General features: G+C 36.7%; 1 protein-coding gene across 1 annotated transcript in view; it reads right to left on the bottom strand.

Annotated features, from left to right (window-relative positions):
- LOC104280355 (serine/threonine-protein kinase D1-like) overlaps window positions 1-17,073 on the bottom strand; it is a 64,230-nt gene extending 47,157 nt beyond the window's left edge. The window contains 1 exon segment of the mRNA XM_009877979.1: window positions 16,941-17,073. Coding sequence (XP_009876281.1) covers window positions 16,941-17,055 — 115 coding nt within the window. The 5' untranslated portion in view covers window positions 17,056-17,073.
- Between the last annotated feature and the right edge of the window lie 8,476 nt (window positions 17,074-25,549).

Raw genomic sequence — 25,549 nt, 5'->3', positions numbered from 1 at the left:
ACCTTGTTCACTATAGGAGCAAGTATCAGCAAGAGCCTTTCTGAATCCCAGTCCCAGGCAGTAACTCTAAGCATCAGGTGCTATCACTTCTAGAAGCAGACACTGTCTGCAAAAACACGCTGCTGACTTCAGAAAGTGCAGCCTTTTAGAAGAAACTAAAACTGAAAAGTAAAAATCACTAAATAGGACTGGGTTTTAGCTCAAACCCAGGACACTTTCCTTGACAGAAAAGTTGAGTTGCCTGTGCAACTCAGCAAGGATGAGCTGAATGGCAAAGTGTTCACCTGCCGTGAATTGTGAGAACACCTGAACTACAGTTCTGGGGTGATAAGGGAGCAGTAATGAAGGTTCCACCTGAACTGAAGGGTCTTGGAAGTTATGTTTAGAAGCTCTGGAAAGCAAACAGAAAGCACAGAAAGGCAGGAAACATTTACAGGGAACTGTGAAGGATTGTTACATCCTACTTTGTACTGAGTTTTGGGGCTGGAATACAAGGGAGTGTAGACTAGCATCCCATACAAATCACTGTTAGAGGACTTATTCCACTGCTTAAGGATACTCTTAGGCACCACCCATAGAGAAGGTAAGTAAGAAATTGAACCCATTACTAGATGAGGAATGCCAACCTGTTGAAAAGGTAACTGAGGCAAGTTCTAGGATGCTTCCAGCATTATCAAAAAAAGATACTAATAGTAACGTTAAGCAGTGATAAATACCATTCTTATTCTACATTTCAACCCTCCTGGCTGAATAACTGGTACTTAACATATCATTTTATATAATGATATGTTATAGAAGACATGTAATTTTATATTGACATGATAAAGATTCAAAAACAAAAAGCAGGAAGGAAAAACACATTTTATTTTAAGAAAGCTTTAAGTTTGCAGAACTACTACTACTACTGCAGAATACAGCAATAAGAAGAATACAAAACGGCATTCTTTCTCCTTCTTTCAAAACTGTTTTGGCAATGGTCCACTCTGTTGAAAGGCATGAAAGTGTTTCGGGTTTTAATTTTTGAGGTAAAAATAGTGTTTTTCTAGGCTTCAGATTTACATGTTCTCATTGGCTCTGCAGACAACATTCTGTTTTCTTGTCTCATGAAGTAATGTTATTTCGGAGCACTGCTCATTGAAATGAGTGCGTCATTAGAACTTGATCCGGAAGAACTATGTTAACCAGCGAGTGACGCAAATTTTTAATCTATATAAACACAGATAATTCATATTTCTTGTTCTGCCACCTGTATGGTATAGTTGACTTCTACGGTAAAATATAGGACAACTTAAATTTGTGGAGAATGCAATTCCAGAAGCAGTTATATATGAATTAGGCTCTTCTTTTAAACTTCTTCCACTATTTTCGTTACTTTTTAAAATTACACATCTAGGAAAGCTTGTGTACAGCCACTAGTAATCGAAGCTTTAACTTTCAGAATATTCCATGTTATTGACTGAAAAAACAGATGTCCTGCTGATGAAGAGAAAGACATGTATATTTTTTTCAAATTAAACGGAGACCTTTCTTACTAACAAAAAAAGCTTCTGTAATATCAGGCTATCCTTTTGCTTTGACAGAGCACTCACTGATGCTGTAAAGGCAACTTTCTGCCTGTACATAAAACTGTGCAGTAAAGAAAAGAAAGGGTTCCAAATATGCCTACAACTATATCCTGAAAAATATACTACTCTGCAGAAAAGTTTGCCATATTATGTCCTTAATATGATACTGTTACACTGTTAACTTGCAGGCTAACTTGTCATCATCTATTTAAGCATTCCTAGTATCACCAGAACACAGACATTGAAAGTACAACAGTTTTGACAAGACTATTTCATCAAGTCTGTTAATGACTTGGCTGCTCGTGGCTAGTACTCCTTGTTCTGGGCTCAGGAGCAGATCTATCATTCAGCACAGCTGGAAATGAGAACAAGAAGCCATTGCGACTCACAGGGGCAACGTCCTGCTTTCAGAAAGAGGCGAACCACTTAGGGATAGTTTTGAGTTTCAAGTCCAAAAGAGCTTTGAACTATTGGCAGAGGTGAGAACCTGCTATTGTGAGCAACAGGGCTTCGGGTAACGGGAGTCCTCATCCAGTATCCATGCCTCTCATAGCATTAAGAAACCATCAACCACATGATTGGCAGTACCTTGCAGCTATGAAAAGCGGACATTCTTCTGCTACCCTCTCACCTTTGGAATGCCTTTAGAAGTAATGGATCCTGTTGATTTCCCACAGGTGCCCTTCCCTAGGAGAACTGCTGGCATTCACCACTTAAAAAATAAATGTAACATACCATTACACACTACTCCACTTCAAGCCCTGATTAAAGCATAACGATTAATGACTGTATATAGAATTTCACTGGGCTAAGAAATGGAAAGCGTTTTATTCTTTTCGCTATTCCAAGCTGGCAATCAAAGACAGTGTGCATTTTTAGAGCCCCATCAAATTCAGCAGAACTAGGGCAGTTTATACAAGCCAAAGATTCGATCTCTGATCTGCATCTTGAAATCTGATTTTAAAATTAAACTAAGATTAACAGGATTCCTAATACGTAATGGTAATTACAACTTCCTAAAATCTAGAAATGTTCAGAATTGTAATCACTCTGTTTATTTGTTCTCCTCTGATGTAAAGAAACTTGGATATGGAAAACTAGGTTCTAAAGTCCCTTCTGGATACACATGTGAGTACTTCAGCACTCTATGTTTTATGGGTAGGAAGTTCTTTCCAGTATAATAAGAGTTGGGGTTTTGTTTTGTCTTCCTTAACTATATTGCTTTATCTCAATGTTTCAGGTGAAAAATAGGTTAAATTATGAACGCTAACAGTTGGCACATAATTGGCTGTAGGAGGTAGGGATGGAAGGGGAGGTAAATTTTCAGAATTGAATTTTGAACTCACAAGCAGAAGCCTGCTACGTGCTAACTGCAACTGGTATAGGCAAGTTCCAAGTTTTTACAACACCTAGACTAAGCAGACGTGGCAGGCCCTCAATCCTTCCTCACAGGAAACTGAACCACCAACCGCAAGGCTTATCACAGATTGTGCTTCTGCACATGGACTGTTTAGACTGGAAACACCATGAGCATGGGGATCTAGAAAGAAGAGGAGGTGGAAAAGGTCTCCCAAAAGAAGCAGCCATCTCAGGAAAAAAAGGTGAGCTAGAAAGACAAATGTGAAGATCCCGCTTAGAGGCAAGAGGGAGAAAGTGGGGGAAGATCCCAGAGATCAGGGAGATAGAGCACACAGGATGGACGTCCATGCGTTTTGGTCGGTGGCTGGTAACTGGAAGCAGTGGCACTGCAGGAACAACCACAACTTTGTACCCAGCCTTCCCTGGCCAGCAGCTCCCTCCTTAGCGGAGGGAGCTACTGAATGTACTGCTGGGAAGGCAGCAGGTGAGCCAGCACTGCAGTAAGGTAAAAGATCTGATCTCCTGCGTTCCTAAGAAACTCCAGTATCCAAATTCAGCAAGGGTTGTTGTTTACCTTGTCTCACCCATGACATGATATTTAAGCAATAAACCGTAGGAGATAATAAACCATTTCCAATCGTTTGGCCAGTGCTAGCTCAGACTTTTATGAAGAGTTTTAATAAAAGATTAACACTTGTGAGTCATCATGTTTGATTCATCTGTACATTCTGAATTTTTAAAGTTCAATTTTAATGAACTTATATTTGAGAATGATTCCACAGTTTCAAACCTACAAACTATAAGCACAGTAGGTTTCATATTAATTTAAAATGCCAGCACAGAATTCTTTATGAATTTATGCATTTTTTCACCCAACTGGAAAAAACAGCCATACCTTCGTTCATGGATCCAAGTCCCGTTAATCATAACATTACACTGCAGAGGTATTAATCTAGTATAAGAAAACAAACTTAAACACTCCTCAAGTTTACTGGAGCCACTGATGCAGTGTTCAAAATTAACTCTGACTCCTGTTAATAAGGAGCAGCTCCAAATTAAAAATAAAGCCTCTTGGCTCTTTTCTGTGCTCATACTGATCTAAATTAATATTATAAAGTAAATACTATGGGTCTTTCACATCTTTATTTCCTCCGACTTTGTCTTCTAAGTTCTTCACAGTTTTTTTTCAAGGCTTCTGAAAAAAATCAAGTGATGGATGACATATGTATCTGAAAAAGAAGAGGTGCTCAAAAAGAATTAATACCACTTGTAAAACTAATCTAATTTCTTCAAATTTCTTTCATAAAGGGATAAAAAATGGTTTGTTGTATGGTCAATAAATACTAATAGCTAAAAATATAATGGAATTAAAAATACAATCTCATGCTGAACTCACTAGGGAACCTCTGTACATTAGGCTATTTTTAGCACTCTTTAATGTGAAACGAAAGTTTAGATATCTCTTAAAATTACCCTAAGAATTCATAAAAACACCATTGATACAGAATATACACAGAGGGGCAGTGAGGGGGGTGCTGCATGGTATCATCAGATATTTATAGGCCCTGATGGGAAGCACCCAAAAATCTGGCTGGTGTCACTGCAAAGCCACACCCAACAATCTGTGAACAACTATGGTGACTGGGGGAAGTGTGCAAAGACTGGATGAAAGGAATTGTCACTTTTGCCTTCAAGGAGGGCAAGGAAGAGGACCCAGGGAACTATAGACCAGTCAGCCTCACCTCAAGCCCTGGGAAGGTGATGAAACAATTAATCCGGGAAATACAGAACTACTTCTGGAACACGCTTTAGTGTTTGTCTGACTAATAATGTGTTCTGCAGGTCTCAGATCTTTGGTATGAGACCATCAGAGACAAGGAAGATAATATAAATGTTGTGTTTTCTCATCCTCACTTTAATCTTTCTAGGAGACTAGAAAAGGGAGAAGAGAACCTAAAAATGCTGAGTAAATGGACAATTTGCTCATGAAATGCCCAAGATGACATAACCTGAAAGAAACAAGTGAATTACTGCTCTGGACTGTGCTGCCTTTTTTTTTTTTTTTAAAATAGATTACAACAATTCAAGAATGACTCATCATGGAAACATCCTCCGCGTCAAGCCAGGTAGCTCTGAAGGTCAAAAAGATAAGCAAAATATTTATAGAGTATATTGTTGCTCCACCGAAGATAACAGAAGCGTTCTACTGACTTGGTAGGCTTATTCAGGATTTCACCCATGCATGTCAATAAATAGGATTGAAATTAACATTAGGAAACAGTGACAATAATTTCTGTGAGACTGACCCAAAAAGAACTATGATAAGAGAGAACTCACGGATGAGAAAAACACTGGAGGCATGGAAGAGGCTTCCATAAAAGGAGAGATTAAAAGATCGGAATTGTTTCATTTGGAGAGGAAATGAGTAAGAGTTTACCAGATTCAAGAAGAGGAAGAAGCCAAGAAAACAAAAAACCAAACATAACCCCTGTAAGTATAATCTTCCACAGTAGCCAACTAAGAGCAATACGAAGCTCTCCAAATTTCTTTCTGGCAACAAGTCACACCTTAACTAGTTTAAGAGAAACATGCTTGGGGCCTCTTTAAGAGCTGCAGTGGAGCCAGATTTCAGTCGGAATGACAGGCTTAAGTCACACTACCATCCAGATATAAAAACCAGCAGATTGCAACCTGGGCAGTTCCTGAGTCTCTTCCTCCTTAGTATCCAGTTCCAACTGTTATACTCCCCAAGGGAAGGAGGTTTGCTTGTTTGTGCTCAGACCTCCTTTAGCTACAAATCTCAAGCACTCCCTAAAAGAAGACGTGTTTCTTACCACAAAGGGTTGCGAACATCGTTTTTGGAAACAACCATGAGACTTTGTATTGCTGTTTGCTCTTTCAGCAGTCAGGCAATGAAAGTAAATTTTATGTTTAATAGTAATACTGAAAGCTATATATTTTACATAAGCCACATTTAATTTGAAACCTACTGGAGCAATGAGTTACTGAGACCTTCAGAAGGACTGAAAGAAGTTGAGAGATTCTCAAAAAAATATTTTTTTTTTTTCCTGGCACATGTCCAAGCAATGTTGACAGGTTAAGGACACAACTCTTCTGATGGGCAAGTTATTCCAAGTGAATTACTTTTACTGTTCATTATGGTCCTCTCTGAATAATTTACAGATACTCTTCTTTCAAGACTTGCTACTATCAATTAACAAATACATTGACACAAATGGTTGGTCAAGGATGTATTGGCCAAAGAAATTGTCACACAAATGTATGAAAAACCTACATGACAAATCAGAGTTTTCTGCTTGGCCTAGGCAAGGCTTGTTCCCCATTAGATGTTTTAGCTCATGAAAACGAAGTGGGAGAGGTAATTATTTGATGGAAGAGAATGGGGTCTGGTGAGGAAAAGAGAAATATGGCAGGCTTATGATAGAATCTGTGCTAGTAGCAGCAACAACTGAAATAATATGAAGAGCTGAGAACAGGAGGGAGTGCATTTTGTTGAAGTTTGCTTACTCACACACTCAAAGATGGTTTCAATTTTTTAGAGGTGAACAAATTTTTTTCTAATATGCAGTTTCAAGTGAATGCATAGCAGTGGTCACCAAAGTGTACGCACAAGAAAATCAGTTAGGGTGTAAGAGGAAAATATTAGAACTTCAGCAACATATATAAGTTATAAAGTCATATATAAGTTATAAAGTCAGATTTTTAGTGATGGGGTACACAATAAAAAATATTGTAGACCGCTGACCTATAGGACTTTGCCACTCTATGTTTAAGAAAAGCCCAACTGCTGTTAGAGACATATCCTGTGAAATAATTCATAGCCATGTGCAAGTTTCACATACTACAGAGTAAGGAAAGGCTAAACAGATTAAATAAATTTGCAAACCAGTAAATAGAGTTGATTAATCCTCTGATCGCAATGTTTAGCACTTTTGTTTTCCCCATCAATGTCTTCTTAATTATAAGCATTTCATATTGATACAGAATGCTAATCAGATGATACCATGACAGTAAAAGCCCAAATGAGCATAGAAATATCCATTAATATACAGGAAAACATAAAACAGACACCAAGTTTCATTCATCATGTAAAGTCTTTTGAGAAATGATCAGCTGAAGTGGGGGCTGCTGAAGTACAGTATTTGAACAATCTATTGAGCTACTGTTAATAAGTGGGTTGTGCTACTCGGTCAAAATGATAATATCTTTTTGAGAAGGGTAAATGTGATGTGCATAAAAACGAGTAAGAAAGAGGAAAAAATGCCTCAGCCAAGTGAAAATAAGCTATTTAAAGAAAAACAAGTTGTTGGTTTCTCAAGTTTAGACAATTTAACATATGTACCTACTATATAACATAAAATGAACATCAAGCATTAATTAGATCTACTTTAAAAGTTAATAGGCATTTTTTTAATGTATTAACTGCAATCAACATAACTGTAATGAACTGTAATCAGCTTCAATCCCACCTTTCTGGGAAAGCTGGCTACACGACTTACTGGTGTATAATAACTAAAAATCATGTAACGGCGTATTCTGCCTTAATCACAAAACCACGGAAAATTCACAGGCATTGAGGTTACCCCTGTTAAAGTGATGTAATTTGAGGAATGCTTCTTTTCCATGAGATCTTGTGATAAGCATACTAATGCATAAGAATGACTGGATCAGACCAAAATCTACTAGGCCTGGAATCCTGCCTTTCAAAGAGGAGCTCCTAAAGCAGCATCAGTACCTGGTACTATTTCCTCAGACATCGATGCTTTGCAGCAAAAAGCAGATGACACAGGTGTCGTGGCGTTGCATGAGTTTTCTGTTTTGTCTCTGTTCCTTTCTTAAGATTTCCAAGACTTGTATTTGCTTTTCTTTACTGGTACTGAGCACTAAGATGACATTTTCATACTACAACCTGAACTTCTCAATTTTTGGCAGCATCAGTTAATTCCAAGCCCTTTGTTACATTTGGGGTGACACTGACACTTTACAAGTCATGCTTTCCAGATCACACAGAATGGCTGAGGTTGGAAGGGACCTCTGCACATCATCTGGTCCAAAGCTCTGCTCAAGCATATGAATGTATTTAACAGCACAGGCATAAGAACTTCTGCTAGTGACCTGCTTCCACTGTGAAAACAGCATGCTTTTCTACCTTTTGTTTCTTAAGTAAGTCATAAATAGCTATCCATTTGAGTATCAATCAAATAAGGCACTGGAACAGGCTGCCCAGGGAGGTGGTGGAGTCACCAACCCTGGAGGTGTTTAAAAAAAAAGTAGATCTAGCACTTGAGGCTGTGGTGTAGTGGTTGGGGGTGCTGGGGTGAAGGTTGGACTGGATGATCTTCAGAGGTCCCTTCCAACCCCTGACATTCTGTGATTCTGTGATCAATCCTCTCCTCTCACAAAAGCAGTTTCTTTATGTGCCTTTGGAAAAGCAAGTGTTTTATGACTTGTGGAAAACCAAGCATGCTATCTCAACTGAACAGAAAACCTGATATTTTCATTAAACAGCACACAAATAAATTGAAAATGCATTCTATCTGAAAATTGGACCATTAAAGGTGTACAATGCAGGACGTCTGAATCTATTAGCTTGCAGTGGAACAGTGACATCTCATAAAATCACCCTGTCCTGATGGAAAAATTTGTGTAGCTTCTCACAGGGAAAATTCATCTTCCCTACCAATAATATTTTGCCCAACATCTAGTTTAATTATTTTATAAGTACAAAATGGCATTGTTTATGATTACCAGCCAATCAAGCTTTAAAAATTACATCTAAAATCTTGACATGAAATTATTAAGAGTTCAAATAGCTTACTTAAAAGCATAAAAGTAATTTTGTTTCTATGAAGAAATAATGCTGTTTGCTTCCTTGTAATCCATGTTCACAAAATCTTGCAATTATTTCAGATTTTCTGCTGCTGATATAATTGTGAAATACTAGAAACACACAGAAAGACCCATAAAAGAATAACTATCATGGCCTGCATTTCCGTAAGAGCACTAGAAGCAAAGTTGACATTAACTGCTTCCCTATTAACATATGCCTGTCACATATCATTTTACTTAGTGTGTCCTGTCAAGGATGCAGCCAGAGAATGCAAGGAAGTTACGTCTATACGATTGGGTTTTTTCAGCTTATTTTTACCTACTCTGTCCTGCAGCAAAAGGAAAAGAATGCTAAGGCAAGACAGGAGGGGGAGTTCAGAAAGATTCTGCTGATGCAGAAAAGATTCGAATCTTGAAGTCTGTATCCAGAAGGTAACAGTTATAACACCTATGAGCTGAAGAAAAGACAATGAGGCAAAACATAAGCAAAGAAGGAAAGAGTCGTTTAGTCCGAAGAACTGCAAACACAAAATTCATGACTAGACAACAAGGTAGGCTAACAAGCAGTGAGGGATACAAAATCAATCACTTTAACTTAATTAGCGAGGAGTAGGACAAAAAAACACCAGTTGGATTTCTCAGAGGCAGCAGAAAAAAAAGCATGATAACATGGCCATGAAGATACTAAGAGGAAAAATGTTTCTGAATCACAACAAAGTAAAATCATAAACTGTGACCAACTGTAAGGGCACTAGAAAATTATGTACAAATATATAACATCATAATGTGTATCTCAAGGAGCTGGCAGTTAAACTAACACTACAGTCCATTTAGAGGTTGATATATGGCATTTACTATTATTGTATAGTTATCTAGAGCTTTTATTGAGTTCAATATATTTTAGCCTACACAAGACAGTATAAAGTGTACTGAATCCAAATAAAATGTCCAGATCTAATGATCAGGTGGTGTACTGTCTATGTGATATTGAAACAGAAACAGCTTCTTAACAAAAGCACTCATCAGCTCAGCAAGGGAATGTAAAATAGCTGCTATTTGACTTTCTTGCTTCAGGATTCCTGCCAAGTTGAGCACAACTGCTCAGAGCAAGCAGATGAAGTACATTCTGCTAATTCACACAAGATGCTAACGTTTCATCATCTGCCTTCCAGTAGTGGGCAAAGATCTCTCACATCCTAATGTAATTTTGCCCCAGTAAAAAGAGACAGATTCTTTATAAGCAAACTCATATTAAAACTGTAAATATAAAAGGGGGGTTTGCTCTGTATAACATGAAAAGACTTAGCAAATTTACACAGCAGTTTTTAATAAACTTTCATGAACAAAGTATAGAGCAGGGCATAAACTATGCTGATAAGAATATAAGCCTGAAGGCAGCTACAGAAATTGTTTCCTTGAAGTCCTCAAAAAACAGAACTCGGAGTCAAGTGTATAGAAGTACAGAGCCACAGCAACTCTCATTTGTCAGCCTGTTCTACAGAATCTGTGCTTTCATTTAAGGGCTAAACAGCAGAAATAGTTTATTTGAAAAAGGTCACAAATACACACATGAAGTGGTGGTGGTGGTTCCATCTACAGACAGCTTGAAATAAAAAACTTCAAAGCATCCTTGATTTTAGAAAGAGGTTAACTCATCTACAGTCCAGATCTCATGTAACAACAATGTAAGAACTTCTTAACTATTAAACTTAACTATTCAAGTCCTCCAAAAAGAAAGGGTATGAAAGACTGTACCTCTTGATCATTAATATCTCTTTATTGGCACTAACAAATGGCAGCTGAAATAAATAATTTTTAAAGGCTAGTCAAAAGAATTCCAAACAGCCTCAAAAACCAGGAGTTAAGCTGAAAGAAGCAAGTTTATCAGCGAAAGCATGCTCCATTCTGTTCAAATCTATTGTGAATTTTACATTATGTTATTTCAGTCATTCGTATTGGCATCCTTTATTTCACAAGTGGACCATGAGAATTACCTTTCCAAAGATCCAGTTGAAGCTGGTGGCAAATACTACTTAGTGTGGCAAATACTACTTAGTCGCATCAAGGCAGAACACTTTTCAACTTAAGTTCACCTTACATAAATTTACTTCCTTTTCTTGACCAAACACTAAGACTACATTTTAGAGAGACTTACAAAGATACAACTTTGTGCTTCTCTTCCTTTCAGTGTCTGTGAATGACTACTGATTTACTTATAGTCATCTTTGATTGTAATTCTAACTGCAACTTCTGAACCTTGCTTCCTGGGTTGGGCTGCCTACTAATATTTGAAAGTACTGCAAGTAAAAGGAACCCATTCCACAAATACAATCTGATAAAAATCTCTTCTCCAAAGACTTAGATCCTTTTTCGATCTGGAATGCAATTTAACCAAGTACATATCAGATTCAATGAACACATTAGTGGAGATTTTCACAGCAGTAGTGAAGGAGTTTCCTCTTTGATGCATCAGCAGACCAGATGAAGTTTTTGTTTCTTCTTCAAGATGTTAGAAATAGAAAAAGCACAGCTAAGAAAACAGCAATGTAGCGAGCAATATATTACTGACAGAGCAGTATTAGTGATACTGTTCAGTGAAAGCCTGGGAGTGCAACCTAAAAATCTAACTGGTTCGTAGGTTAAAAACAAATTTGTGGGTTTAATACATTTCTGAAACCTTCTCCTATCTCGTACAAAAGCACTATCAGAATTCCACAGTCAACTGAGACAAAGTGTTAAACGAGATAATATTTTAAAAGTACATAAAATAAAATGAAGAAAACAATATAAGAGGTAAAAATAAAGTGTATTTGAGGGCTACTGGTGTTCATAACGAAAGTTTCCTTTTCCTCTTTTAATGTGCAGCTGACTGAATCTGTAACTTAACATACTCTATTGCTTCCACACTTACAATAATGCCCAACCTTCCAGTTCTAAAACGCCAGAATCTAAATATTGGCACTGAGTGTCAACTCATCTGGCTGGCTGCAATAGCTTGTGCTTATCTCCTCTGCACCAGTCAGCAGACGGACACACAACATTTGTTCAGTGAGCTACATTCCATTAAAATCCTACTGCATAATGCAGCAATGCAAAATGCAAGTAATAATATTCATCATGACTATAAAAGCACAGCAGGTGCTGCTTTCTGAACTGATTAAATTTCTTGTGTTTCACCAGAAACCTCTAGCTCTACCACAAACTGTTTCAGTCATATTGTATGACATCTGCAGGTACAATTTTCTTCCCTAAAATGGACTGAAGTGTTCCAGCTACAACAAGTAACTCAATTATAAATTTTTCTTCATCAGTTTTTATATCTTTCAAGAACCTGTAATATAAGCTCTAACTTCTAACATGATCATATTGATTATTCCTTAAATTGTCAAGATCATAGGTACAATAAGAAAAAAAAAATAATCACAGGTTGTCCAGCCTTCATAAAAGATCTTGTAATTAAGTAAACTGAAATGAAAATTAGAAAATGCATAGCATTGGGATATGAACTGACTGTATAACCCCATAGTCCTAGGACTGACAGTTCAGCTTTCTCTACCCTGAGCAGTATCGACATGTGCAATAAAAAATGAATGCAGTGGATCAGGATAGCTTTTGACATCAGATACGAGTGCCTCAGGGGATGTTTACCCACAGCACACAGAGTTTTCGGCAGCAAAGCTGTAGCAGTAACTCTGTGTTCTACTGCCTCTTCCAGACACGTCATTCAAAAATAACTGCCATAAAAAACCTTGAATTTGCAGAACTTCAGAATTTGTATTGTTTAGATACTCGTAATGTAGGCTAGAAGCAAAATACTTCAACCAGTTCAACGTAAGCATCTAAACATGCATTGCATTTCTTCTGTCCTTCCCGCTGCTGAAGTGCTCAGTGTCATCCACTGTAGTGCTCAAAGCCAATCTCTCTTGTTTTCAGATGGATTTTTCCTCCCTTCAAAATAAATTTTCAAGGCATATCCAAATTATTAAGTATCATGAAAAAAAGTCTTACAGCCCTGTGCTTAGGTAGGCTTATTTTTTAATTTAGAAGGAGAGATAACCCATGTTCAGCTAATTCTTGATGCACTAATGCAAAAAATCTATAATAATGTGAAACTATATCTAAATATATTTCAGTAAAAACACCAACTGCATTAGCTTGACTACTTCCCTGAATATTACAGACTGTTTACAGAGCTATTTTTTTCATTCTCCAGTGTTGCAGAACTGGGAATATTTTACTCCCCTCCATGACACAGGAATGTTAACATTGCAGAAATTAATTTAGTGAAGAATCGTCTGTGCGAGGACACTGATGCTTGAGTGTTTATGGAGGAAATGTTTTTAATTTCTTCTGTAACTTGAGGCATCTGACTGAAGGCTTTCTTTTTTTATAGTGTAATCTTCAGTCAGGCCATGACCTATTACAAGTTTCATTCACTGTCCTCCGCATTTAGAGGGAAAGTCTTCTAAGCGCACTGTTGTCTTGTAAAACTGAACTGTTAGCACATGAGTCTGCCTAAATCTAGGAATTTCTGCAATATAAAAGTTCACACAAAACTGGATGTGGAAATCATTTGCAATTCTATAATATTGGAACACATACTTCCTTGGCTGCTGATCTACTTACTCTTGCTGTAGTGTTTAGGAGCTGGTACCACAGCACGTCAACATGGAAAACATATCTTAGAAATTACTCTTCAGAGGAAACTCCTGCAGTAGGATGGGAGCAGAAGATTAAAAGCAGGTGCACGTTGATGAAAGCTGGGATTTCCGCTTCAGGAAATCACATGGAGGAATTGGGTATGACAACACAACTGAAAAGCTGGAAACAACCAACTCATCCCTTTTCTTGGGTTTCATCTGTTAAACTCCTTGAGATATCACCAGTTTTATTCAAGATGCAACAATTTTCTTAATCTGTGAATTTCCTCCATTACAATGGCCTTCTAAAATATTTGGATCATCTGAATTCTGGTTTTTTTCTTCTATTTCTTAGCCCATCAGTGATGCACTACAGTTGCACAATGTTCGATTCCGCTGAAAGTCAGTCAATTTTCTTAATCTGTGAATTTCCTCCATTACAATGGCCTTCTAAAATATTTGGATCATCTGAATTCTGTTTTTTTTCTTCTTTTTCTTAGCCCATCAGTGATGCACTGCTACAGTTGCACAATGTTCGATTCCGCTCAAAGTCAGTGACTTGCAAAAGTCACTGTTTTTTACAGGAATGACATAAATCAATAACAAGGAGGTAATAAATGAAGATAAATTTATTTAATGAGTTCATCATAAATAAACCCAGATAAAATGAGACAGAAGAGTATAAGAGTACAAGTGGGGATATTTCTTTAGTTAAAATTTGGTTACTAGAACACTCTACAACAGTACTTTGCAACATTAAAAATTCCGGCAATGTATACGCTAAGCTGGAGAGTGAGAGAAAAAAAATATGCAAATCCTGGGCAATGGTAGGTGCCAAGCACACTTTCACTCAGTGCTTTTTAATAGCCTTCCTCTAAATATTGCAGAGTTGCTTATGCTGCTTGACAAATTTTGTGGAAATATGCTTCAACTGAAGAAATAAAACCACAAATCCCTCTAATGCTCTTAAACAGTATAGTTCTCTTTATCACTTGCAAGCATTGCCTAAAGTGTTACTCTTGAAGATTTAACCAGCTACTTGCCTAATGTTGGCAGAGTGGAAGATATGTGATCTGTTTCAAAAGCATATAAAGCACTAAATTCCTTGCTGATTTTTTCCCCCATTGCATCCAATTTACTGATCTGGAGTGATTATTTGTGGGAAATAAGAAATGGACATTACTTGTATTTTTTTTAAAAGGGAAAAATTTGTTTCTTGATATAGAAAAGATGAATGATGACTTACAAAAATGACTTGCATTATTCCTTACTGTATTTTTACTATTCTAATCAAAGAGTATGGAATAGGGTCCTACACAAGAAAGCTATATTTAAAAGCTCAGTTGGCTTAGATTATATGACCTAAGTCTTACCTCCGCTAGGACTTTGGCTTTCTGTTCACTAATCCAACATCCTTTATAGATTCAATTTCTACTTTTATATGGCAAATGTGTCTCCCTATTATTAAGCATCTTTCCAAATTAGGCTGCATGTTCCAACCGGAAAAATTAAGCCCTTCAGCCATTTTCCAAGTCTTACTTATCAAACACCACCTTTACGTTTTCACAATATCATTCCTAGCAACATACTTCATCCCTTCTCACATCTAAGGTTTGGACAAGTCCTACTGACACCTAACAGCATCCCCAAACTTCCTCCATATTACAGCCACATAATTAGTGCTTATTTCCTATTGCAATTAAAGTAATCCACTCTTTAGGGCCACTCTTTTTGGCCAAACACACTCCTTAAATCCATTTGTTATTTCACTGCCTCAAAAATTTGGCCTTTCAACTCATGATTCACTCATACTACATCTCTTCTTGCATTCCTTCACCTGCTAGTCACCTTCAGACTGCAACTTTAATTCTCTGGCTTTGCATGGACTTACCAACTTGTTTATCAACCGACTTTTGTATTTCCTAAGCCCTAAATATTTATTTACTTTTGTTTCACGTATTCACCTTCCAGACTGTCACGGATTAGGGCTGGGCCAGCCACTAAATGCTGACAGATGCTCTCTATGCCCTCTCCTTTCCTAAATGGGAAGGGATTTTTTATGATTGGAAAAGAAAACTAAAACAACTTTAATAAAATGTGAAAATAATTAAATATATACATAAATTATACTGAACCTAAGTCCCCCCCTCTGCCCAACAGCAATCCCCACTGATGCTGCAGAGCAGGTGGCACCAGGGAAACCTCAGGCTCAGCGGCAGAGGGGAGCTGGATTAAGGGAGCTGGATTCGGGAACTCAGGATCTGGCTCAAAGGCAGGAGATCAGATGGGGCCCTCCCTCGACACCAGGCACTGAAGAAGAGGGCTTAACCCCTGTGATCCCTCAGCTTTATACTGAATATGACAGATATGGAATTGAATACTCTTGTTGGCCACCTGTTCTGTCTGTTCCTCACCGGAGATGCCACCTTTTACTTCCTTGTGACATCTTTTACTTGCTGACACCCCCAGCGTGGCACACAAGAGCCAGCAGTGCCCTTGGTCACTATAGGAGCAAGTATCAGCAAAAGCCTTTCTGCACCCCCCATCCCTGTCGGTAGCCAAAAACGTCAGGTGTTATCACTTCTAGTGACAGACACTGTCTGCAAAATCATACTGTTAACTTCATAAAGTGCAGCCTCTTAGAAGAAACTGAGCTGAAAAGTAAAATCACTGACAGAATTGGTTCTGTTCAGCCCACACCAGGATATATACACCATCATTTATAGCTGTCACACAATCCATAGTCCTGTACAAGAAGCATCCTCTTGGATAGCCATCTATAAATAACAGATACTTTTATAATTTTATTTGCTTCCCCACCTAGAACTTAAATTTTGCTCTTCCCTTCCTTCTCTAATTGTAAAAATAAATCATGTGAGAAGTCAAAGCACTCCTGGCAGGCATTGTTAATGTATGTAAGACCAGTTACTCTGTTTCCAGTGGACATTTTATTGCACTTCATAAACGGTAAAAATCCTTACTTTAAAAGAATCCAGGTCACTGTTACCAAGAATGGCTTTGACCATTCTTCCACGGGTACTTATGAACTGACTGCATCAAATAACAGAAAAATGTACACTTTATCCAATTAAACATTAGCCTGTTGATACCTCATGCAAGATACAATTCTAATTTTCAAGGTATTCCATTAATTAAGCAAATGTTAAAATATCTACTGCATTTTGTTGTTACTTGTTACATTTCCTTTCTATTGTGCTTCTCTGGAAAGGTTGAGCTGCCAGACACGATGATTTTTTCCTCTAAAAATGCAGAATACGCATATTTCAAATTGCTTATTAAAATTAACCTGTTGCTTAAATAGGAATATAGACAACATACTAAAAGTGCAATAGAAAAAAAATGGGCATAATATGCTTATAAATATCTGAGAAAGATTCCAACCCAGCGTAGGCAAAATTCTCTACCAACAAAACTTCCTTTTTCTTGAATTTTAACTGGGACAAAAACACTGTGGATATTTTTGGTTGCAAAAGCATGACAGTAATGTTCATTATTTTTTAGTTACCTGACAAGACAACTTCAACTAGGTCTCCTTCCTGGATATCTGCAGCTGATTTCACCAACTGGAGAATGTTTTCAGAGGCAGGGTCATGGCGGAAGAGCAGAATTTTGTCATACATTCCATAGAAACCACATTCGGGAAACTGCAAATACAAACCCATGAGAATTTATATACGAACTTACAAGAATTTACTACATTGTAAAATAAATAACTTAAAAATATAATTCATATATAATTAAATTCTGAGGGCAGACTAGTATCAAACAGGATATATATTTTTTCATATACTACAATATAGAATCATAGAATCATAGAACAGTTTCAGTTGGAAGTGACCTTCAAGATCATCAAGTCCAACCTCTGTCCTAGCCCTATCAACACCCACTAAACCATATCCCTCAGCCCAACATCTACCCGTCTCTTAAACACCTCCAGGGATGGCGACTCAGCCACCTCCCAGGGCAGGCTCTTCCAACAGCTGACAACACTTTCAGTAAAGAAATTCTTCCTAATACCCAACCTGAACCTCCTCTGGTGCAACTTAAGGCCATTTTCCCTTGTCCCATCACTAGGGAGAACAGACCAACCCTCGCCTTGCTACAACCTCCTTTCAAGTAGCTGTAGGGAGCAATAAGGTCTTCCCTCAGTCTCCTCCAGGCTAAACAGCCCCAGACCTCTCAGCTGTTGCTCGTACAACAATATTTATCACTATATTCTGAAAATTGATTTTCCCCAAAGCAAACAAGCTCATTTGCCTTCCCCTTGCTCTGTGAACAGTGCGATACCCACCAGGAAACCAGCTACTGATGATAACTTTTTCAAAGATAAGTTCACCTGAGCAAGGTAACCTAATTAGACCCTTCTGGAGAAAGTGTTTGGACTAGATGACCTACAGATCTCTCTTCCAATTAACTCCATGATTCTGCGATCTCTCCGAGGATTACTGCCAAAAAGATATTTTGAGACTAGAAGAAATATTTTCATAGATCATTAGGAAATACCTATTTTGTGAGACTAAAGTTACTAGACACATACTACCTTAAATTATTAGATGCATAACACAATATTTCCAAACTTAATCACAATCATTTACTTCAACGGAGCTTTAAAACCAGATTAAATCCTGTTTAAACCAAAAAAGACGTTAAAAAGACCTCAGAAGTTATAAACTAGAGATTATAATCTGACTTTTTTTTTCAGGTTTTTTCTCATTGCAGCACAGAAATGGGAGCTAATTTTTTTTATGCTCCCAGCTTAAAGAACTAAGATTTTGTTTTGAAAACACAGCCGAGAAGGTGCAAGATTTCATTCAATTTTACATCACTGAACTACTTCATGTATTATTTGGGAGTTTTGTCAACCTACGGTGAAGAAAAGCAATTATAAGCACATCTTGAGAGATAATCTGGTAGCTTTTTAGTTTATAATTACTTTGAAAAGAATATAGAATAGAAGCAACCCAACAAAAAGTACCTGAGAACTATATATTCATTACTGATTACTGAAAGCTTCAGAATCTATCCAGGTACCCCAAGAAAGTTAGACTTTTTTATAAGCTTTACAGCATGCACTGAAAAGAAAGAGACAAAATGATCAGATCCCTGGTTTGAACGAAATGCATCTGAATTTTTGTCAGTCTTACTCCAGAATATACCATACATACCAACACACCGCTAATACTTGTTTGAGCTGTATATAGTTACTCATGCGGGTTTTAAACTGGACAGAAACAATTTTTAGACCCTGAAACATAAAACATTCTCACAGAATATCTGCAATTTTGCTATACTGCATGTGTTTAAAGATGCAGAATTTTTGTTTGTGTGTACTGTGCACCACATTAAAAATTCTAGATAAATTGCTTATTTCTATGATATGAGATATTAAAGGCAATTTCCCCGATCACCTTTATCATCTGCTAATTATGAACTGAAAGAGTCGGCAATCTATTGCCAAATTTTGAAAAAGTTGGCATCAACATCAACTCACGTACTTCTGAACAGACATTACAACAGAAAAGATATATGTTTGTAAAATTTTCCTAGTAATCATGTCAACCATTCATATCCACATTCTCAGCTGAACGGTCACAGCAACAGCGAGGCGTACTTTGCCACGTTCATAAAGCTGAAGATTACTTCCTATGTCACTTTCAATTCACATTTCCAAAATATTTCTCAATGATGATTATCATCTATATATGTGGACCAAAATCTTCTTTTCTAAAGGTTTGGTCTTACCCCTCTTAAGAGGAGCACAAACCGTATTTTCTATTTTCATGTTCCTTTGTAAAATAATGAAGGTTTGTAAAAGATAGCCATTATCACATTCAAAAGTTACAGAAGTAACATGAGATGGAATTAAATCAGTGCTGAATTTTTATTAAAATAAAATTGTCTGAGTTAAAGGTCACATTTTGTCGTGAAATTTTCAGTGAAGAAAAGTTTCCATATTTGGAGGCTGTATTTGGATGATTCTACTGTTCATGCACCTTCTACTTGCATCTACTTGATCCAAGTGCCTGTTCCTGAGAAGCCAGGAACCATTCCCAACTGTAGGCAGACATTACTGATGTCTACACAGCCAGAACACTCAATTTGCATTCAACAACGAAAAGAGATGTAGTATTAAGGAACCGTACTACTTCAAGTTATTTTAGAAGTTTACCATGAAGGTAAAACAGCAGAGTTTTGGAAAGCAAATGTAGACAAAACAAATCTTCTTTACACATAAATCTGTGTATCTTTTTGTCTTTCTGTTATTCTACAGCTGTATTTTAATGATAAAGTAATATCCTTTATCATGTTAACTAAAAGACAAGGGGCAGAGCAGACTTATAGTTTTGGTATAACTGAAATAAACACCTAAATATAGTAAACACAGTAATTTTCATCTAAGGGAGGAATTTCTGAGAAACTTTGCAAAAATGCTCAAAAACGTCCTCTTACATAGAATATTCTTCATCTTGCATAAATAGCCGAGAAGATATTTTCTCCCATGGTCCCAAACATGAAGATGAAATATTTCAAGTATTGCATACTTAAGACACAGTAAACGTTAAGACTCTAAGAATAAACCAAAATAATGCTGATGGACCTTAATTCTCAAAGTATCATCATTTCCAAATTTCATTAAAATAATATGTTATTCAACGCAGTGCCAAAAGCACTTTTCTAGTTCAAGAAGAAACTGAATTCATGGCTCAGATGCGCAATAGCTACTGCAGCTTTTACAGACATTTGCTTTACATTAAGTGTAAGTGGGGACAAATGATGTAATCTGAATTTCACTGACTCTCCTCATTCATCCAGGTGCTAGTATAGCCCAGGTAATAGCAAAGCAGCATGACACAGGCACTAATAGGGACCCGAGTGTTTTATAGAGCCACTCAAGGTGTGACCTAGGAGTGCCGAGCTGAACCTAAAAGGCTGCTGGAGGCACTCAGGCACCTGTGTCATGGAGCTCCACAGCTGGAGAAGCTCTTCTTCCCCTCACTCCAGCGCTTGAGATGGCAGCAGGCAGATTCCTTCTTCTCCTAAACCTTTTAAATTTAGAACGTGCACGAGGAAGCAATCCCAGTGGCATTATAATTTTAATTAAACGTATTCCTACCTTGCTACAGTATACAAGCCTGGTGGCATGCCATATGAGTGAGAATTTTCTTTTATAAAAGCAGTGAAAAAATTAAAAACATCTTTCAGAATAGGTGTGGCTGATCTTTTTCAAACACTGAAAGAATTTTCTCATTTCAGTAGATTTTGGAGATAGCACAAGCATTTCTCTCTAAACTCATTGTGACTTAAACTATTTGTCCTCTTTATATTCCCACTCAATTTGCTCTTTTCAAATTAGCTCTACTTTTTCCACATACAGAAGTATTGCTATATTACATGTATCATTTATGTGTATGTATAAATATGTGTATTTTGAGGTATCATTTATTATATTTGGCAGAAAAAAAAAAATCAGTCACAACATTTTGGGGGTAAATTGTATACAGGAATTATCTTCTGGGTTCGATTTAGTTTTCCTCAGATAAACTACTCTCATGCCAAGAAAGCCATTTTGATGGTGCGATTCTCCAAATAAAACATTGTGTAAGGACCAACTGTTGAAACAGTGACAAACACATTTCCTCAGCTAAGCTTACTCCTGCCAACAATAATGTTGATATGCACAAACAAAAGTAAATAAAAATCAGCCACATTGCTTGGTACTACAACAGTATAAATAGCATTTATTTTTGCCAAATAGAGGGCAAAACACCAAATGCATATATGTCAAGGTACCTACAAGCTAACTAAAGCTAAGCTACATAAAAAATAACGAAAAAGATTATATTGGATCTGAATTCCCAAAACTAATAAAAGCCCTTGTTTCAGTATAATAGATGCTTCAAGTAGGATTACCAGGAGTAAAATGGTCATTGTGATTTCTGTAATGAGGAAATACAAGGAATCAGAAGTGAAAACTGCTTACATGGGGTTCAGAAAAAGGATCTATTTCTGGATGCTTAACAAGCCAGTAGTAATTCAGACATCAAAACTGTCTATGTTGCCTACGCTGGTTGCCTACTCCGAATGTGAAATGAAATGCATCTTCTTAAACTCCTTAGAGTGTCATTTCATCTAAGGTGCATTACTCTACAACTGAAACAGAATAAATGACCTTTACAGCATAGTAACTTGTTAAACTGTCACAGTTTAGTTGTGTATTTCAAGTGTGCCCCCTTCTTTTTTTTTTTTTTAATAGAGAAGAAGTTCAGCTCTCTAACATGATTTCTAATTCTTAAAAACCATTTGGGTTCTAGATTTGCAATTAAGTAAAATTTCTGTATTATTATAAGTCTATCCTCAGTCTTGATGTTGTTATTTATAACATATTTTCCAGGGTAAAGAGAAGAAATACTGGACTGGATGCTTCTAAGACACTTAAAACTGCAAAATGTATTCAGTCTAATCATGAAGGGTTCAGCACAGGTGAAGATAAGTTTCATTACTCCTATGATGAAAAAAAATTCTGTCAGTAAAAAAAATTACTATTTACAAAGCTTAAAACTTCAAGGATTCTGTGCTCTTTACAGGCCTCCACTATTTATAAAGCAGACACATACATGTTTGCAGGATAAAGGTTTCAGTCATTAGTAGAAAATAGCATTAATGTAGACAAACAATTATATCACAGTAAAGTCAAATTGATTTCAGGCAGCTTGATGAGGAAAACTTGTAATTTTAGAAATCAACTGCTTAAAAGTCAGCTTTCATGTATGGCAGCGGGGGACTGAAGTTTTAACAAGAGAGTGTTTCTGGATCAAAATACATGTCTTACTTTTCCACTTAAAGAAGTAAAATGAAATATTCCACTAACAAGATAGTGTTCATTGCTGTTGCTTGTAGTGATCACGAATGTATTACGATTCTGAATACAATGTGTTTGTTGTTGGATAATAGCTTTTAAGCTATTAATACTTACGGAAAGTAGATGCAGTGATCGTTCACAGACTGTGAATACTACTTTAGTACTACTTTAATCAATTATGTCTCCACAAGAAATAAAATGCATATATACATATCTCTCAAGAGGTACAATTACCCTGAAGTTTAGTTTGACAAATTTCAACAAGAAAAACCTGAATGTCAGTTTTCAGCCATCCCTGCTCGCCTTTTCAATGATGCTTGTATTACGCCAACAGTTTCTCTTTACATGTACTGTAATGTTACCACAATGGAAGTGTATTATTTGGGAAAAGCATAACAAACATATATTCCAAACATTGAGACATTAAAAACTGCCATCTAAACATTCATATAAAACATGCAGCTTTCATGGTAAAAAACAGGAAACACTACTAGCATCTGAAGCCACCCGTAAGCAGAATGAAGATGTGTGCTGCTTTCATTTCCTGAAAATATCACATAACCGTTATCTACCCATAAAACTTAAAAACATTAAACAAAAAAATTTTTAAAATTTTTTTAAAAATCACTTTCTCAGATGAAGAAAGCCTGCGGGTCAGGACCTGAAGTGATAACTTGGTATTGCCCAGCTTGTGGGTACAGTGGCAGTAGATTAGCCATAAAACACAGGGCAAAAGGAGGCTCAGGACTAACCCTTCCTCAGCAAACACCAGAGCGGAAGCAATCATTGAAGTGTTTTTACACTTCGCAACTGTAAACACCTCAAGAAAACCCACCAACATATTTCACCAATAACTGTACAGAAGACAAATGATTATGCAAATTCTGTTTTCATTTAAAAAGACTCCAAGTGATAGTACAAAAAGATTGCAGACTCATATTAAATTTCAATAATTAGAACCTCTAACTATAAATACTCAGTAATTTATTTAATCCCTTACCCACTGTAACAGTCAATAACTTCAATGGCATATATCCATCCACATGCAGACACAAGCTGAACTACACCTGTCCATAACTGTGCTGTCTTAATGACTCTTCCTAATATAAAAATCGAAGTGATGGAAAAAATGGTCATATTTTAAATCTATTCAATTACCGATTTATTACTAAAGAAACAGAACTTTAAAAGATCTGAGCTATCTAAATTTAAACATATTTCCAACATGAATGGGGAAGCTTTCTATAATTAATAATAATTAATTTTACATAGTTATTTGACTGGAGAATGTATTCAGCTTTTCTCTTTCTGTAGTAAAGCACAATTTCTAACAGAAATTAATTAAAAGGAAAGGTGAGACAATTCTTACCATTTTGGTTCAGTAATTATGTATTTAGAAGAGTAGCACAGTAGATATCAAATAAACTGATGAAAACATAAAGCACTTTATCTGGAAGAGCTGGAAAACACATACTCTAAATTCTGGTTTCAGTGTAATTACTATTGTAATCCAATAGTCGAGAAAGTGTGTTGCCGTGATCATTTTGCAGAAATACTTCCTTCAACACACTAAAATCGTCATGCTTTTGTAACAAACAGGTAAGATAGATTCTCAGTGCTAAACATGCAAAAGAAGTCCTCTTCTTCTTTCTTTTTGTATCTTATTACAATTTAGCATATTTCCTTTTAAAGATAGTTTCTGTTGTTGTATTCCAGGAAGTAATGAGAGTTGTCTTTTTAATTTTTTCAGTCTTCACTGATCTTTCTCTTAACTTTAAATTACACTATGCTTTTTTTTTTTAGTGATAACTATTTTTCCCTTCTACAAAGCAGCTATTTTTTCCTTCTAAATTAATTAGATTTTTACAAGCCTTCCTCTTAAGAGAAGTCCTTCTGATTACTGTAACAGCAACCAGAACCTTGATAAAACCTGGAAGTCTTTCACAGCACAAAGATAAGGATCCAGCACACACAAGGACTGTGGGCTAAACAATGTCTTCACAGCATGTGGAGAAGCTGAGTCACACTGTTTGTTGATCTAGCTTACTAAAACACAAGTCAGGTTGACCCAACCTGAAGAAGGTGGTTGACCTAACCCTAACTTGTGCAACAATAAATAAATAAATAAATGGCCTTACCTTGATTCGACTGTTTTAAAACATATAAATGTAGAGCATTTTTGAAACCATCATATTAACCAAGCTGAAACATTCTTCTTTTACATTCTTAAAATAACAATGCATTTTATTTTTAGAAGTCAGGATTTCCTTTCTCTACAAAGGCTACAACATCATGATACTGAAAAGCAGATAACTTTTGGCCAAGAGAACTGCCTAAACTCTCACTTAATTATGGCAGTCACTATTAACTCACTTTCAAAACTCAAGAGATTTTTTTAAAAGGCTCTATTTACTAAGCGCAAAGCTATCATGAAAACATTAGTCTTTCCTTCATACATAAAGAAAATAGCATGAGATTTCACGGTTTTGTTGTAAAAAATATCAATTAGTATTTAAAGACGTTCTTCACATACACCACAACAGTTATGAACACAGATGGTGGAGTTTAAATGGCAGTTCACGCTATGGCTATATAGAATATATGTAGTAACGTCTGAGTAAGAACAGGAGCTGGTGCGTGCTCCAGCAGCGCTGGTATCTCCACCTCATTCCAGGAGGTTTCACGCAGTTCTTAAAACATCTCAGAAATGGTGACTCTCATTTGCACTTGCCAGGCAGTCAAACAGCAAGGACAGGCAATAAACATCTATTTCCTCTCATTTTTTTCTTCTTCCTTTTTATTTTCCCCAGGCAATCAGCCTTCAGGTGTACAGTGAAGAAAAGCATCAGAAAATATAAAGAGCAGTACTGACCATCTTGATACTGCCTGCACTGTAGTACGAGCCTAGACAAGGTTAGGTCAAGCCTATTTGTCACAGAAAGGGAGACAAAAGATTGCTGAACAAAGATCTTGCTCTGAAAAGGTAAAGAAGCAACCAAAGAAATCTTGAAAGGTTAGGGAGAGGTATGACCAAAGAAAGGAAAATATGCTTAGAGCAGAGGCACGGGAAGACCTTGGTGTCTTGAGAGCCTTAAGAATACCAGCAAGGAACCAGGTTTAAACGGGTTAAAGCAGTGAATAGGAATAGGAGTGTAGGTTTGGTTTGCTTTGCTTTGCTTTATTTTTGCCTTTGTGTTCCCACAAAAGGTATTAGAAGGTTTGCTTCTGTCCAGGTCACTAAGTGAAATAGAATT

The sequence above is a fragment of the Apaloderma vittatum genome, unplaced genomic scaffold (genome assembly GCF_000703405.1).
Source record: "Apaloderma vittatum isolate BGI_N311 unplaced genomic scaffold, ASM70340v1 scaffold4251, whole genome shotgun sequence".
NCBI lineage: Eukaryota > Metazoa > Chordata > Aves > Trogoniformes > Trogonidae > Apaloderma > Apaloderma vittatum.
This window is presented reverse-complemented; position numbering and strand designations above follow the sequence as displayed.